General features: G+C 43.6%; 1 protein-coding gene across 1 annotated transcript in view; it reads left to right on the top strand.

The window, feature by feature from the left end:
• HKDC1 (hexokinase domain containing 1) overlaps positions 1-17,895 on the top strand; it is a 46,360-nt gene extending 28,465 nt beyond the window's left edge. Inside the window, exons 13-18 of the mRNA XM_045842026.1 lie at positions 2,169-2,264; positions 2,454-2,553; positions 4,785-4,968; positions 9,030-9,185; positions 13,350-13,583; positions 16,984-17,895. Of these exons, the coding sequence (XP_045697982.1) occupies positions 2,169-2,264; positions 2,454-2,553; positions 4,785-4,968; positions 9,030-9,185; positions 13,350-13,583; positions 16,984-17,128 (915 nt within the window). The 3' untranslated portion in view covers positions 17,129-17,895. The remainder of the gene's footprint in view (positions 1-2,168; positions 2,265-2,453; positions 2,554-4,784; positions 4,969-9,029; positions 9,186-13,349; positions 13,584-16,983) is intronic.
• The last annotated feature ends 421 nt before the right edge of the window (positions 17,896-18,316 follow it).

Raw genomic sequence — 18,316 nt, 5'->3', positions numbered from 1 at the left:
CCACGCCATTCACTCAGAGAACGGAGGGGGAGGGGTTCACAAGGCTGCACTATCTGGTTACAAGGCCGGTTTCTCAAAATTGAAAATGCCAGAATGCTAAGAGCCAGAAGATCCACTCTTCAAGATTCCATCTCTTAAACATGTGCCCAAGGGGAAATGAATGAGGTTGTTCACTATAACACTGCTTTTCAGTAATTTCTAATGAAAAATTAGAAATAACCCAGATGTCTGGCAATAGAAAGAGACTAAGTAAATAAATTATAGTATATCAATCATAAGGAATCTGTTACTTGGTTTTTATTTAACAAACACAACTATAGTGCTTGCTCTGTGTCGGACACTGTTCTAAGAGCTTCCCAGATGTTACCTCCCAAACTGGGGGCCGGCAGAGTGCACTAGTTAAGAGTATGCATGGGCCTGGAAGCTCATTGTCTCAGTTTGAATCTTGGCTTCTACCCTTACAGGCTGTGTGACCTTGGGCAAGTTACTTGACCTCTCTGGAGCTTGGTTTATTCACTTGAAAAATGGAAATAAAAGTAGTACTTAATCTATAGTTAAGTTTAGTGGATTTTTAAAATTTTTGTGTAATTATACTTGAGGAATATTTTGCTCACTGAAGAAATATGTCAGATCTATGTTAACTGCCCTGGAAAGGTCTAGGAGATTCATTACTGAGTGAGAAAAACAAATTACCACAGTCCACACGCAATATGAATTTATTTAAAAATACATGCAAACAGAAAGAGGTCTGGAAGCATTCATATCAGAGAGTTCATAGAGGGTAGCTCTCAGGTTGGGGGGTTGGGGAGTTATAGAGGACTTTAATTTTTGTACGGTGGTAATGCATTCCTGTATTACTGCTGTCATTAAATACATGATAGGGTGGGTTGTGGACCCACAGGTGGCTGTCCATGGTCCTAAATGATCGGTGGGCGCCAGGACACAGTTGCTCCTTTTGACCCAGAACACTGGGAGTTTTGACACAGAACTCCCAGAAGTTCTGACAGGTTCATGAAGACACAGCTTAAAAGGAGTGGAAACCAATGGAGCAAAAACACTGATGGCTGGGGAGAAAAAAGAGACTTTCAAAAAACATTGTTTTTGCGTAAATGCAACCAAAAAAATTTTCAATTGGGAGTACATCTCTGATGTCCTACAAATACCCGCAAGGAAAAAAGCAAGGGAGCCCAGCTTTGCAAGGTCTTTGGAGAAAAGGAGGGAGGCTGGGGTCAAGGGCCTCAGGTGAGGTGCCGTTCAGCCCCTGGGCTGGGAGCACTGCCGTCAGAGATACTGGCCCCCTCTGCTGTCCCAGGAGCTCTCCTGGCCTAGACGGCACAGCTCCATCGGTCCTCACCACCCCTCCCCAGGCTCTGGAGCCTGAGGGTAAACTAACTGCTGCTCTCAGTTAACAGGATAGCCTTTGCTTCCATTTAAAAATTAAAAATACTTCTTTCTTAGTATTGTAAAAAATTATACCTGCTAATTTTAAGAAAATTAGAAAACACAGCCAAAGAAGAGAAACTAAAAAGCACCCATAATCTTGCACCCAGAGAAACAACTATCCACCTTCTGTTTCAGATTTTTTGCCAAGGGCGGGGAGAGAGCACTAGAGAAGGAGAACTATTTTAAAAAGAGTAGTAGAGTAACTCATTGTCTGCACTTGTTTAATGTGTGTTCACCTAACAGTGTATGGTGAACATCTTTCTCTATATCTAACCTCTTACAGCATGCATTTTTATGGCTATATGACACTTCCTGTATTGATGTACAAGATGATAGATCCATGTTGTTGGAATGATAGGATGCCTCTAGTGTTTTACTGTGAAACAATGCTTTAATAAACATTCTGTAGCTTTATCTTTAATCACATCTTAATCTGTCCTTGGCTACATTAGCAGTGGGGTCACTATGATCCAGGCCTTTGTTCTGTGTCGTCATGGCCAGGGGACACCAGTGGACCACTGATGAGTATGAATTGCTGTGATTATCTCCCTCAGCGGTGGACCCTGTCTGAGCATCCTCCTTTGTAATGCCTCTGGGCCTAGTGTTAGGGCTGCAGAGATGCAAGCAGTGAAAAGCACACATATCTGACTACCTACTAGATGTTGAGGTTGTGCAGTGGTCCCAGAAAACTACTGCTCAAGTGAATTTCCCCTCCTTTCTTTCAGGCAACACTCATTGAGTGGACCAAGGGCTTTAAGGCTACTGACTGTGAAGGAGAAGACATGGTGGACATGCTCAGGGAAGCCATCAAGAGGAGAAACGTATGATATGATGTTGAGGCTCATGCCTGACCCAGCCCCTTCCCCCGGGCCCTACTCTACCATCCTATGTCCAGTCCTCTAACTCTGACCACTGTTTTTCATGCCCAAACCCCACACTGGGCTGATATGCCCCTCCTGAGTCTGCTGGGCTTGTACGTTCTACCTACAGCAGAGCTGCTTCCTTTGCAGGAGTTTGACTTAGACATAGTTGCAGTTGTGAATGACACAGTGGGGACCATGATGACCTGTGGCTATGAAGATCCCAACTGTGAGATTGGCCTGATTGCAGGTGAGTGGCCAGATGTGTCCCATTGACCTACTTCTGTCTGATTCTTGGAGGTTCCTTTTTAACACAGTGAGGGACGGGTCCAGCCTTCCATTTATACAGAGGCTCTGAAGCTGGCTTTGTCCAAGGCAGAGATGAAGTTAAGATTCTGATTCCAGGTTTTCTAACTCCTAAATCTTCACCTGATACTTTCTTCATTAAGGGTACTAAGCCAAGGTTATCCTTTCTGTTGAAGAAAGAGAACATTATAAAAAGGAGAATTTTCAGATTAGGGCCTTGGAGCAGGTTATGCTGGGAGGAGGGAGACCACAGTTGAGTCATGTTGTCCTGAGGCCGGCTCCAACGCACACCTCCTCTGTTCTCGGGTCTTCGCTGGCTCTCAGGGGGCACGGGATGGGAAAGAGTTGGAAAGAAACCCGAGAGAGAAGAAGGGAAAGGCCTGAGGTGACATAGGCATTTTAAGGGTCTTTGGGAGAACTCTGGCAGTGATTGAAGACCAGGGCGGATTCCAGGGGGATGACTCTCATTAGAGTTGGGGGACAGGGTGGGAGTTGAACAGGTGGAGATGGGGGTGAAGGGCATTCCAACTGACAGGCACAGGTTAAGTAATGACAGTCTGCAAAGGTGGTTTCAGTTGCTTGTCTGGGGTTCCTGGAGGTGAGTAGTAGGTGGAACAAGGAGATAGAAATATATTCAGATGTCTTCAGTGCCTGGTAAGAGGTTTCATCTCACTCTAACCCCTACCTACTCTGTGACCTTGGGCAGGTTACTTATTCTGTCTGGACTTGAATTTTCTCATCTATGGGAGGGGTTGGGCTAGATCTAGAAAAGAGGTGAACTTACTTAATTAAATATAATAGTTGCCTGGACTGTAGTGTTGAGAACAGTTCTGAGGCCAGGTCATGAGCAAGGGAGAAAAAAGTGGCTTATAGATGCCAAATGTTTGCTTGTCCAAGACTAGGTTATTTGCCCTGGTTGGTGTGGCTCAGTGAATTGAGCTCCAGCCTGCAAACCAGAGGGTCACCAGTTCAGTTCCCAATCAGGGCACCTGCCTGGGTTGTCCCAGAGGGGGGCATGTGAGAGGCAACTGCACATTGATGTTTCTCTCCCTCTCTTTCTCCCTCCCTTCCCCTCTCTCTAAAAATAAATAAATAAAATCTTAAAAAAAAAAGACTAGGTGATTCCTCATGGTCCCTTCCAGCTCTGACTGGTAATTCTATGACTACTTGGAAGCTCACTTTGTGTGTTTGTAGCTTAACAATGGTGATGATGATGATGATATCACCATTTACTGAATATTTACTGCATGGAGAAAACTTACAAACATCATCTCATTTTATAAAATTACCAGTCTACAAGGTCTGTCCAGAAGGTATCCAGCTATGTAATATGAAAAATAGAGACATGTATTAAAGAAGATACAAGATATAAGATATATTGTATATGGGACAATGATGCCTCAGTCCCCTTCAAAGGAGGCACCTTGTGACCTCACACAGTTCTCCAATTGCCATCAGCTGCCCATTGTATATTCTTGAATCATATTGAAGGTCTGAAATCTCTTCCCTTTCAAACATGATTTTAGTTTTGGGAAAAGCCAGAAGTTGCAGGGTGCCAAATCTAGGCTGTGGGGGAACTGAGTCACCTGGGTGATTTGATGTTTCAGCAAAGACTGCACGGGACTTGATGCATGAGCAGGCACGTTGTTGTGATGAAACTGCCAATCCCCAGTTGCCCAGAGCTGTGGCCTTCTGAATCATCCAAATAGGTTCCATAGAGGAATGTTCAAGCACAATGCAAAATTTGATGGAGATTCATTGCTGTACTTGCTTAGTCATTTTGAATGTGACGGCCACACAGTACACATGCTCACTCAAAGGCGTCTCCTGCCCCCACTGACTAGTACAGTGAAGTTGTTGTTCATGCATGAACATTCCAGTCCACTCTCCTTGGCTGCCAGGTTACATCAATGTGCAAACTGTTCTCATTATATTAACGATGGCTGGGTTTTTTCCAGATAGACCTCATATAAGGCAGGTACTATTTCCTCTTCATAGATGAAGAAACTGGACCTCTGAAAGATGAGATACTTGTCTAAGGTCACTCAGCAGTGAGGGTAAAGCTGGAATCCACACCAAGTTGTATCTGACTCCAAGCCTTAATTCCCGTCCACTGTCTCTCTAAGACCTGGTGGTGTCTTCCAAAGACTGACGTCTCTTCACAATTCCTTCTAGGAACGGGCAGCAATGTGTGCTACATGGAGGAGATGAGGAACATAGAGATGGTGGAAGGGGACCAAGGGAAGATGTGCATTAACACAGAGTGGGGAGGATTTGGAGATAATGGCTGCATAGACGACATCCGGACCCAATATGACAAGGAGGTGGATGAGGGGTCCTTAAATCCTGGCAAACAGAGGTGAGAATGTGGACGTGTACCTCTCTGCAGGTTGCGCATATACAGCTTTACCAGATCTGAGGGGTGGGGGCTATTTTCACATCATAGGCACTATAACTTTGTATACTTTTTACAATTCACTATCAGATGTCATATACTGTCTCGTTTGAACAAAAGCAAAATGTTATGACAAATTTCCAATATAAAGAAGGGTTGCCGTTTTCTTTTTTTAATTATATTTTATTGATTATGCTATTACAATTGTCCTGGTTTTCCCCTTTGTCCCCCTCCACCCAGTACCCCCCACTCCCTCAGACAATCCCCACACCATCGGCCACTCCATCTCCCGTGCTGTACTTTACATCCCCATGGCTATTCTGCAACTACACACTTGTACTTCTCAATCCCTCACATCTTCACCCATTCTCCCCCTTCCCCTCTCCCATTTGGCAACCTTCCGGACACTAACTTCTTTTTTCTTGCTTTTAAGAGACTCTCTTTATCCTTAACCTTTGGCCATTTAATAATGTGTCTTGGAGTGAGCCTCTTTGCATCTATCGTAATTGGGATTCTCTGTGTTTCCTGGACTTTCATGTCTATTTCCTGCACCAAATTTAGGGAAGTTTTCTTTCACTATTTTTTTTCAGATACATTTCCGATTTCTTGCTCTTTCTCTTCTCCTTCTGACACCCCATGAGGTGAATGCTGGACCTCTTAAAGTTGTCCCAGAGGCTGCTTATACTGTCCTCATTTTTTTTTATCATTTTTTCTTCATGTTCTGCATGGTTGTTTTTTGCTTCATTATGTTCCAAATACTTGATTTGATTTGTGGCTTCATCCATTCTTCTGTTGTTTCCTTTAATTGTTCTTTATTTCAATCAGTGTATCCTTCATTTCCGACTGCGTCTTTATGCTGCTGAGGTCCTCACTAAGTTCCTTGAACATCCTTATAAACAGTGTTTTGAACTCTGCATCTGATTGCTTATCTCCATTTCGTTTAGCTTTTTCTGGAGTTTTGATCTGTTCTTTCATTTGGGCCATGTTTCTTTGTCTCCTCATTTTGGCAGCCTCCCATGTTTGTTTCTATGTATTAGGTAGGGCTGGTATGACTCCCTGTCTGGGTAGCATGGTCTAATGTAGTAGGTGTCCTGTAGGGTCCAGTGGTACAGCCTCCCCTATCACCCCATTTGGTTACTTGAGGTGTTCCCTTTGTGTGAGCTGAGTACCAGTTCCTCTTGTAGTTGAGCCTTGGTTGCTGTTGGCAGGTCAATTTGAGGGATTTACCCAGGCCAGTCATCTGCAAGGATTGGCTATAACCACTGACCATTAACCTCTATTCTCCATGGAGGATCAGCTGTGCAGGGGCAGGGTGGTGGTGCTCCGATGTGGTCTGTAGCTCTCCACGGGGTGCGTTGGCCCTGGGGTTTTCCCAGTGTTCCAGGCCAAGGTCACCCCCCACCTGTGTTTTGCCAGGGGCCCCCCTGCCTGAGCCATAAAGCAATCTGAAATGGCTGCTGCTTGTGCTGGGCTTGGAGATTCCCAGGTAAAGCAAGCTATGACTCTAATCTGGCTGCTGCCAGGGCTCACAGAAGCCAGCTGTTGCTTGTTTGGTAGGATTTAGGAGCCAATACCAGCCATTCTTATGGAAAGAAGCTTGGGTGGGCCTGTAAACTGAGTGGGGAAGAGACTCTGGATCTCCAAGGTGGGTCCCACAGTGGAGTCTCTCCCAGGCTGGTGGAGTCTCAGATATGGCACCAGCCTGCTGGCTCTGTAGGGGGAGAGGGTTCAACAAAAGCCCAAAGGCCTTTGCTCGACCTGATGCCAGACATTTCAGTCTCTCCCTGTGTACCACTGGTGCCCTTCAAGCTGCCATCCCAGTGCTAGAGCTCAGAGGGAGTGAGTCTGAGTGGATGAGTCTACGTGTGGGTTCCCCAAGAGGAACTGCTTAGTGCTCCATTAGCCTTCTCCACTGACTCGATCTCTGCTGGTTTTTGCAGCCAGTACTTGTAGGGACTTACCTTCCTGACACTGGAATCCTGGGCTGGGACTCCTCGCTCCTGAGATATCCCTGACTTTATCCACGGGTGTGAGGCTAGCCCATTCTACTTCCACACCCCTCCTATCAATCAGATTGGATGGATGTGGCTTCTTCAATTGCACAGTTGTCAGACTTCCATTCTGCTTGATTTCTGATGTTCCTGAGTGATGGGTGTTCTATATTTTAGTTGTAATTTTGATGTGGTTGTGGGAAGAGGTGAGCCATATCTGCCTACATTACCATCTTGACCAGAAGATGGGTTGTCTTTTTCTAATTTCCATAAGATACCATGAGGGCTAGTGGTGGCTTTGGAAGTGAGGCAGAGACTGTCAAAAAGTCTGTTTACTGTGGGCCGGTGTCACAGAGCAGGAAGGAATATGGTGACTCCATGGGCCCTCTCAAGATGGGCTTCTGGGAGGTCCAATTCAGAAGTCCAAAGCCTTAGACTTTCCAGAGCTGGCTGCCAGGTTGCTGCCCTCTGCTGTTCTGGGGTGAGGAAGTGGCCACAGGGGAAGATGGGAGTCCTGGTTCTCCACCATGATGTGATGTTGCAGTGTGGGTCACAATCGCCTGTGAGGTGTATTCCAATTACTAATCATACTAAAAATACTGCAAACAGTGAATGGTTCTTTTTAAAAAGATAGAGTACATTTTCACTTGCATTCTCATATACCTTCTTGAGTAGGAGAGAAAGGAGTGGGTAGGGGTAGAGCTATCATCAATAGGAATTGATGATTAACCCGGGCTTGTGCATTAGAACCGGCGCTAGCAAACCTTTTCTATAATGTACCAGAGAGTAAATGTTTTACTATCAGGTCACAACTAAACTCAGTGTCTGAATACATAAAAATAAGATGGAAATGCAGATTTGTTGAGACAGGTGGTAGCCAAGTGAAGAAGTCGAGCGGACAGGAAGTGTCACAGAATGGGATGCCCGGGCCACACACGTCCAGTGACCGTTGCACTGAGAGCACTGTGTAGAGGAGGCCCCGAGGCTCTTCAGCGTCCTTGGGCTCTAGTCTCTGTGGCTGGAGGCAGGTGAGTTGCAGTAAGTGCAGCTGAACTAGGGATTGCCCCTCAAAGAAAAAAATCTGATAAATGTATTTATCTTTGAGTCCTGAGTTGGGGCATCTGAGTATCATGGCTCTTCTCATGGGGCAAGTTCCTTCTGATGTAGTTTTGTGTCTGAACCCACTGGAGACTTATATTTTTGGAGAGAGAATTTAAGGGGACAGCACATTTGAATTTGCTGCTGTAATTTGTCTGTTTCATCTTGGTTCCTTGGTTTCACGTTAGGGCCTGAGCAGTGAAGAGAACACACAAGTCCAGCACCCAAGCCTCAGGCACTCTCAGGTTTCCATTTGACCCTGCCGGCCGTGGGGGTCCAGCCCTGCATCACTGCAATTGGTAGCTGTCACATGTACCTGTACAGAGTGCCTGGTCAGTGCCTGTTGGTGACAAAGCACCTTCAGTTGCTACTTCCCTCATGTTGCTCACAGCTTGATAGAAAGGGGACAGGGAGATAACATTTTTTGAGCACCCCTGGTGTGTGCAGACAGTTTAAATGTATTCTCCCATAGAGCAGAACCTCTAGTGGGACATATTGTTTCCAAGTATAAGGCTATGAGAATCTCTGGTAGAACAGATTTGTAATACAAAGCCAAGGAGAACTGGCTTTGGGGCCAAGAGAGGAACTAGCTTTTGCTTAGCATTTAACCATATACCAGATACTTGCCTTCCAATAGTCTTGTGGGGTCAGTGTTGTTTTCCCTGTTTTATTGATGATAGCTTAGCACTTGCTCAGGTGATGGCCCTAGTATGTTGCAGAGCAGGGACATGGCTCCTGGTCAACATGGCTCCGAAGCCTGGCTTCCCCACCTCATTGCATTTCTCTAGCCTGCTGCTCACTCTGAAACACTCCGAGCCAGGCAACTGGCAGATGCCAATGCTGTGCCTTCCACAGCCTGACCCGTGGTCTTTTGGGAACCATTCATCAGTGCTGATTTTCCTGCTCTCACCAGCTGTATCCCCCTTCCCCGAACAGATACGAGAAAATGACCAGTGGGATGTACCTGGGGGAGATTGTGCGGCAGATCCTGATTGACCTGACGAAGCAGGGCCTCCTCTTCCGTGGGCAGATTTCAGAGCGTCTCCGGACCAGGGGCATCTTTGAAACCAAGTTCCTGTCTCAGATTGAAAGGTAATGTGTGATCACATTCCCCTGCTCAGTGTGAGAGGCCCTAACTTGGACGTGCTGCTGTCATGCCAGGGATAGGCAGATTTGAGATTTAAAAATAAAACAGTAAGGCCAAGATCAGGCAGGGGGCTGCCTGCTGGGGCTGCCCCCACTCCAGCTGCATCAGGACCACAATGCGAGGGTGTGCACACAGCTGGCTGCGGGGTGAGGGGGTGGACGTGGGGCCAGCAGCCTGCCCGGGCCCTGAGGTTCCTAAACTCTTACACAGGAGTTAGCTTAGGCCAGAAAATGATCCTTTTTTGTTTCTGAAAAGAAAATTGGTCCATAATACTAAGGAAAAGTCATTTTAAAAAATCACCCACATGCTCATTACTAAATATAGCTGTTTTTATTTTTGTGCATTATATTCCCTTTCAAGTTCTTGAATATTTGTTAACATATTTTCATGATTGCAGTCACATGACACACATTATTCTGTATATTGTTTATTCAGTGTTTATTCATGCAAATTTTCATTTACAATTCTGGTTTTTATTTGATTTTTTATTGTGAAAAGTTTGAAACATACACAAAAGTAGAAGAAATAGTAAAATGAGCCCATCTTTAACAACGGTCAACCCATGGCCAAACGGTTCGTTTACATAGTCCCGCTTCCCTACCCACGAACTGGAGTCATTTGAAACAAACGTCACCTTTTATGTCAGTTCCTCTATAACTATTTCAGAATATATTTCTGAAATATATCTTTTAAGAAACACAGTACCATCATCACACCCAAAATAGCTAATGATGAACCTTAACCTTATAAAATATCCCACCAGTGTTCCCATTTCCAAAATTGCCTAAAAATAATGGTTTTTACAGTTTGTTTACCTCAGTATCCAAATAAGGTCCATACATTACATTTGGTTGATATATTTTTAAATAATTTATTTATTTATTTTTAGACAGGGGTGAAGGGAGGGAGAAAGAGGGGGAGAAAAACATCGATGTGAGATTGGTTGCCTCTTGTATATGCCCTGACCACAACTGGGGACCAAACCCACAACCTAGGCGTGTGCCCAGACCAGGAATCGAACCGGTGACCTTTCACTTTGTGGGACAACACCCAATCAACTGAGCCAGACCAGCTGGGGCAATTTGGTTGACATGTTTTCAAAAATATTTTTAAATCAATAAATGTTCCCTCCCTCTCTTGTTTCATGTGTATTTGACAAAGAAGCTGTCCTTTTATCCTATGAGTTTCCTATGTTAAAGATTTTGACAATCACAGCATTTAGTGTTTTCTTCTGTCCCTTGTATTTCCTGCAAACTTATAGTTAGACTCAGATGCATGGTTAGATTCCGTGCTGAGTTTTAGACAAGAATATTTCACAGGCGTACTGCGTTGTCTGTCTGTCTCTGTTTTACAACGTAAGCAGTTACTGATGCTCACTGCTTAGATCCATGATTTCACTGGAGATTGTAAAGTGGTGACAATGCTGTCACTCCTTCCCCGTTTAGTAGCTGGGATGCTCTAGAAAGAGAAACTCCCCCAGATCGCTTCTTTGGTGTAATTATTTTAAATGGCTGCATCATGTTGCATTAGGTTACTATACTATAATTTCCTAAACTCCCCCTTTGGTACAGGATGGCTAGATTATAATGTATAGGTTTCTACCATTCTGCGTAACACCATAATTATTGTTTTTGTACACATAGTCATTTGCATCTCATGAATTACTGCCTCAGGAGTAGAAGCATTTGGCTAAAAGAGGCATTTCCCTATGGACACACTTTTTTAAAAAGACAGTTCCAGCTCCCACTACCACCAGTTATGCGCAGATGTGCCAGTTTCACTGCTTTTCCTACCAGCCCTGGTTGTTATCGGAGTTTGTGTGTTTGGGATTTTTCTCAATTTTCATTCTTTCATTTAATTCTCCTGGTCTTTATGGCTAGGTGCCAAGAAGCCAAAAATCATTTTGGAAAAAAAAAAGAAAACTCTTTCTTTTTTAAGGATTTTATTTATTTATTTTTAGAGAGAGAGGAGAAGGGAGGGAGAAAGGGAGGGAGAGAAACATTGATGTGAGAGAGAAACATTGATGGATTGCCTCTTAGGGTCTGAACCTGCAAGCCAGGCATGTGCCCTGACCAGGAATCAAACCAATAGCCTTTCTCTTTGTGGGATGATGCTCAGCCAGCTGAGCCATACCACTCAGGGCAAGAAAACTCTTCATAAATGAAAGCAGTGCACTTCACAAGGGAAATCGGATGGACCATCGCAGAGGAGTTCTTGCTGTTTAAGGAGGAGGTGGTGGTAGAGTCAGCAGCAGCAGCAGCAGCAGCAGCAGCAGGGGCAGTGATTTTGTTTCTGAAGTGTTGATTAGCAAACATTTGGCATTCTTTTTTTTTGGTCTGGTCTTCTACTCATCAGATCCAAAGGTACAAGATAAAAGTCATTACTTTTGGTGACCAGAGGGGTCTCTTTTGTGTGGGAGAAATAGTTTCTTGCTTGTGTGCACTCTTGTACACAAGATAAGACTAAACGGATAGACTTATTTTGCCTTGCTTTTTTGAATACAAAGAAAGTTGTTCTGGACAAAGCAAGTTGTCAGGACCTGTATGCATCCACAGATACTTGCACCTGCCACTGAAGGTGTCTGCTTCGGATGCTTTGATTCCTACAGGCTTTTTTTTTTTTTTAAAAAAAGCCTTTATGGAATAAAAGAAGATAATCCCCATCTAGTGCTGATGGGGAGATAGTAGGTGCTATGCTGACTGTGGCCCATTTCAAAATATGTTGTTGAATGGGCAGGACAGTGATTCTCAGGGGAAGAATCCTGAGTTTACAGTCCCAGAGCCTGAGCTTAAGATTCATCTCTACTGCTTACCTCGGTTGTGCTGTGTGATCTGAGGCAGGCAGCTTCACCTCTCTGGACCCTAATTTCCTCTTATAAAAAAATAATTGCTCTGCTGCTTAACCCCAAGGATTGCTCTGAGGATCGAGGAAGAGAACATATATGAAAGAACTAGGTAAACTGTGAAGGGCTACACTATGGAAGAAATTTCATACATGCTAATACAACCCCACTTTTTTCTTCCTGTACTGATATTGCTCAGTCATAAGCAAAAGAAGGAAAATAAGGATTTCTGGTAATTCTACCGGCATCTGAATAGATTTCCTTCTGCTTTTTATGGTTGTTGTTCAAGGAAAAACATTATTTTAAAACAAAAACAAACCAAGGTCATATGGCACATAGTGTTTTTATAATTTATTTTTTTACTTAATACATCATGAGCACTTTTCATAGCATTAAATATAAACTCACCTTTTAGGTCTACAGAAGATTTTATTGCCTGGCTACACCCCCATTTACCTGTTGAATCTGCTATATAATCACAGTTTGTTTCTCAGCTGTTCTCTCTTTATCATGCTCTTCTCCCCTAGGTAGTATGTGAGACAGTCCAGGCTATAACTTCCCCTTCTTCAGCTGGGGAGTCAGAGCTCTCTAAGTTCACTGCAAGATAAGCAGAATATAGAGTCAAGGCTAACGGGTCCCCACAATGGGTGCTTCTCTGCATGGCCTAGCAGGTTCCCATTTACTAAGATGCTGACTGTGCATCGTGTGGTCGTTTATTCATTTGCCCATTGAACGTACACAGCCCTGACTGGCTGCTATTGAGACTACAGTCTTACCCTCAAAGAGCATGTAGTCTAGTTGTGGAGAGAAAGCATAAAATCAGAATAGTTGCAAAAGGACCGTTGGCCAGCTGAACGGGGCCAGAGTACCAGAAACTAGTGTGCTCAGTGGGAAGGCTGGCTAGATGTGGTGCGAGAAGGCGTGTGTGTGAATCCTGCTCTCTAGTCTCTGCGGGCAAGTCTCTAGCACTCTGCACCTCGGATTCCTCTTCTGAAAAATGGATCCTTGATGTATCGTTTACTGAAATTAGTAATAGCTCCTAATGAGATAATAGGTTTGAACATACCTAACATAAGAGGTTTTCACACTTTTTTTTTTAAGCATGAATGGGACTTCCTCGGGATGGCATTCTGCTCCAACTTAGCCATGGTCTGGATAATTTTCTTTCTCCTTCCAGGACATCTAGGGGTCGGGGGCTGTGAGCCATATGGAGCAGATTCAAGGGCACCCAAAGTAGGTACTGACATCTTGTTCTACTTGCCTGCAGCGACCGGCTGGCCCTGCTCCAGGTGAGGAGGATCCTGCAGCAGCTCGGCTTGGATAGCACATGCGAGGACAGCATCGTGGTGAAGGAGGTGTGTGGAGCTGTGTCCCGTCGGGCTGCCCAGCTCTGTGGCGCGGGCATGGCCGCCATCGTGGAGAAAAGGAGGAAAGACCAGGGGCTTGAGCGCCTGAAGATCACTGTGGGCGTGGATGGCACCCTGTACAAACTGCACCCTCAGTGAGTGCCTGCAGAGGGTGGGGGTGGGCGGGTGCTGAGTTCGAGAGTGGGCCTGTTGAATTGGACAGACAGGGTTGAGCCCTGGTGGCTCTGCTTCCTGGTAGCATGCTGTGGGAATCCCCTCTGAACCCCAGCTTTTTCATTGTGAAAGGTGGGCTGTAGTAGCCTCTGCCTCACATAGCTACGTGAAGGTTACAGGGTTAATACCTGTAATGTGCTTCACACAGTGCTCAGTAAACCCAAGTGATGATTATTAAACCATTCCCATTGTCCTCTCAGGGGAGAAATGAAAACTGACTATTTTGTGTAATATAGAGCATTGTCAAGTAGGAGCTGCTTATAATTTTCTTAGCTCAGAATAAGTGGACAGAAGGATTAAGAGCTCGTCAGGCAATATGAGTTTGAATCCTGGCTCTCCCACTTAGTAGCTGGGAGACCTAAAGCCAGTTTCTTACCTTGTTAAATAAGGACAAAAATTATACCTGCCTTGTAGATTGTTGTGAGGATTAAGTTAAATAGTCTGGGTAGCAAGCATGGAACATCACAGAAATCCCAATGACAAAAGCTATAATTTTTATTTTCATTTCGAGTTTTACATTTCATTTTGGTGAAAAGAAAAAATATTAACAAGCCTATAGAAATTTCCAATCTTGTGGAAATGTATACATGAACTTATTGTAATCCTTGTTCCTTAGCCCTTCCTGTGATGCTAATTGTGTGAAATAACCAAGTGGTATCTTCTCTTGCTTTTTCCTTGGGATCGTGTATTTTTGTTGTGGTTCCTAGCCCGTCCCTTGAACCACGACTTGACTAAGGAACAAAACCACATGATCATATCAATAAGTACAGACAAAGCACTTGGTAAAATCTAACACCTTCCAAGATGAAAAGTACTCAGCAAACTAGGAATGAGGAAACTTCCTCAACCTGGCAAAGAACATCTATGACAAATCCACAGCTGACATCATATTTCCTGGTGAAAGACTGGATGCTTCTCCTTTAAGATCAGGAACAAGACAAGGATGTCCTCTCTCTCCACTGCTGGTCAACATTGTACTGCTGCTAATGCTGCCTCTAGATGATTTGTGATTTCTGTCTATCAGTCAAATCCTAATTCAAGGAGAGGTTTGTAAGAACCAGACCCAAAATGTGTGACCTCAAGGGGAAGATCATGGGTAAGTCTAGTCAACGCTGTTAGGCAAGAAGAGATAGTGAAAGGCATCCATATTAGAAAGGCAAAAATAAAACTATCTTTGTTCACAGATGACATGACTTGGTATATAGAAAATCCTCAGGCATCCACACACACAAAACTCTTAGAACTAATAAACAACTTCAGCAGGGTTTCAGAATACAAGATCAATATACAAAATCTAATTATGTATTAGCAGTGAATAATCCAAAAGTGAAACTTAAGGAAATAATTTTATTTACAGCAGCAGTAAAAGGAATAAAATACTTAGTAATAAATTTCACAAACCAAATGCAAAACTTGTACATTGAAAACTATGACATCATTGAAAGGAATTAAAGAAGACTTATATAAATGGAAAGACATCTGTGTTAATAGATTGGAACACTTAATATTAAGATAGCAATACTTCCCAAATTGATCTTCAGATCAAACATAACCACTATTGAAATCCCTGCACACTTCTTTGCAGAAATCAACAAATTGATTCTATCATTCAAATGCAAATGCAAAGAATTCAATATAGTCGAAATAATCTTCAAAGAAGAACACAACTGAAGAAGTCATACTTCTCTATTTAAAAACATACTCTAAAGTTACAGTAATCAAAGCAGTATGCTACTGACATAAAGATTAAATATACAGGCCATTGGAATAGAAGCTGAGAGTCCAGGAATAAACCCACACATTTATGGCCAGTTGATTTTCAACAAGGATACCAAGGCCATTCAATGGGGAAAAATATTCTTTTTAACAAATGGTGCAATAATTGGATCTCCACATGGAAAACAATGAAGTTAGACTTCAACCTCACACCATGTACAAAAATTAACTCAAAATGGATCAAAGACCTGAATTAGGAGCTAAAACTATAAAACTCTTAAAAGAAAACATAGGTGTAAATCTTTGTGACCTTGGAATAGGCAATGGTCTAAAATATGACATCAAAAGCATAAGGAACAAAATAAAAAATAGGTAAATGGAACTTAATTAAAATATTTTTATACATCATACAAGTTGAAAAGAAAGAAGAAAATATCTGCAATCATGTATCTGACGAGGGACTTATATTTAGAATATATACACAGCACAAAACAACTCAACAATAAAAACAAGTAACCTGATTAACAAATGACATCTCTCCAAAGAAGATCTACAAATGGCCAATAAACACTCGAAAAGATGCTCAGAATTATTAGTCACTAGGAAGATGCAAATCAAAACTGTGAAACAGCATTTCACACCCACTTAGGATGGCTATAATAAAAAAGACTGACAGTAACAAGTGTTGGTCAGGATGTGATAAAATTGGAGCCCTGATGTACTGCTGGTGGGAACACAGTTTGCCAGTCTCTAAAAAAGATAAACAGCCCTGGCTGGAGTGGCTCAGTGGATTGAGTGCCAGTCTAACACAGTGCCTGAGTCACCCACTGGTGCTGTGTTCGAGTTGTGTTCAGAACCTGCTCTGGTGTGCTGGGCCTCAGAGATGGCCACCATCAGTACCACTACAGTAACCCAGGATCCCAGGGCCTGCGGCCCGGATGCCCAGGCCTTTGGTAAACGTACATGATGCAACAGACTGGCCTGGTAACTGGCTCCCAGGATGTTGATTCCAACAGATTTATTATCACAAGTGCTAGTTGTGAGAGGCCAAGTGTTGTGATTAAGGCTGTGTGCTTTAGGGAGAAATTAATGGAGGGAGAGACAAATAAATGGATGGATGGATAAAGCAAACAGGACGAAATTTTAACTTTGTTGAGTCTAGGCAGAAGGTGTAGAGGTACTTGAACTGTTCTTTAAGTTTGAAAATTTTGACAATAAAAATTTGGGGAAGATTTGAACAAAAAATGTGAAGTTTGGAAAAAGACTGGCCTGGTCCAAATCTTAATAAACTGATTAGTTGTATAAATTTGGACAAGTTTCTTAACTTTGGAGCATCAATTTATTTATGTAGTGAAGATAGCAATAATTATTTTCAAACTACTATTTATTACACTTTGATATTCTGCATGTCAAACATCTAGCATATTCTCTGGCATTAGCATTGTTCAGTAAAAGGTAATATTAAAACAGCTACTGATGAAATGGTAAGCTCTTCTAGAACCTTGAGAAGCAAACTGGAAGCAACAAACTAATTTGAAATAATTTATGAATATGCTGATACCAAATGTCAGTGCTGATGAAGGCTTTCTTTTCCCTTTTTTACAGCTTTTCTACAATACTGCAGGAAACTGTGAAGGACCTGGCCCCTCGGTGTGACGTGACGTTCCTGCTTTCCGAAGATGGCAGCGGGAAGGGAGCAGCTCTGATCACCGCTGTGGCCAAGAGGTTACAGCAGGCACAGGACAACTAGGAAGCCCTTCTGGTCCCCGATGTGCCTCGGGTTCTGACCAACCTTCCCTCCAGCAGATGAGTGGGTCCAGGACCAACAGGCAGGCTTCTGGCCGACTTCGCCTTCTGGGTGGCCGGAAGAGAACCCCAAGTTCTTGAGTATTCTTAGCTTTTTGTTTCTGGTTTTCAAGGGCAGTACATGGTATCTCTATTTGGTATATTTGGGCTCAAGATGAGCCAGCTTGTAAAATCAAAGCATGTGGCTTGAGGCATCATCCCCTTTCAGTAAATCTCTCAGTTGAGAGCTGACCTGTCAGTTCTCCATGGCTTTGGGTCTTGTGGCCCCTGCACTTGGCAGCCTGTGCCATCTGCCCCTGTGGCCCGGCTGGCTGAGCGCCCGCGGCTGTGCTTCGGCCTTTGCTGTAGCACACTGGGCCCTCTACCTGTCACGTTGCACACTCGATAGGGCTGGGGACTTACGTCGTCAGCTGGAGATTAATCTAACTTGTCCTTAACTTGTTGTGTTGACTCCAAAGACTGGAATATCCAGGATGCGGAGGGCTGGACTGCCGGGGAGCCTGTGGGAAGCTGGCGTTGCTCACAGGGAGCAGTGTCGGCACCCTGTGGGACTTTTTCTCAATATGTGTGTGTCATTGGGGGGGGACGTCTTTGGGGCACCTGTTTTTCATTTTACAGGTGGTTTGTGCTGCTATTGTTGATACTAGTTTTAAGGACTGTTGGGTATAGGAAATCCAGTAAATTAATAAAAAGTATTTTACTTCCTAAGAATCTTTGCATGAGGTATTTCTGTTTTACCTGGGAGGCACGCTTGGTAACTTCATGCTCTGCTGGCAGAATAAGGGGCACAGAGTTGCTGAGAGCACATCTCCAGTCCAGCCTTCTTACCAACAGGGGGAAATGTACGGGGTATCTTCTACAATACCTTTAACAGATTATCCAAATTTCATTTGAATGCATACTTCCAGTGACTATCACGTGATCCCACAGTCTAAAAGAGTGAGGGAGAGGCCCCCTAGAACTGGGGACAGACCAGGGAGTGAGGTTCACTGGGAAATTTTTTTTTCATACGTTCAGTAAACAGATACTGCAGTGGGCAGGTGCTAGATTAATCAAAATGAACTTTGTTGTATTTTAGGGTTATATGTCCTTGGAGAGAGGTTGTATGGATTTATTAAATTTACCCTTTTGT

This window comes from Phyllostomus hastatus, unplaced genomic scaffold (assembly GCF_019186645.2).
Source record: "Phyllostomus hastatus isolate PE091 unplaced genomic scaffold, TTU_PhHast_1.1 phas_contig_38, whole genome shotgun sequence".
Classification (NCBI taxonomy): Eukaryota; Metazoa; Chordata; class Mammalia; order Chiroptera; family Phyllostomidae; genus Phyllostomus; species Phyllostomus hastatus.
Note: the sequence above shows the minus strand (reverse complement) of the source record. Positions and strands in the feature narration are given on the sequence as shown.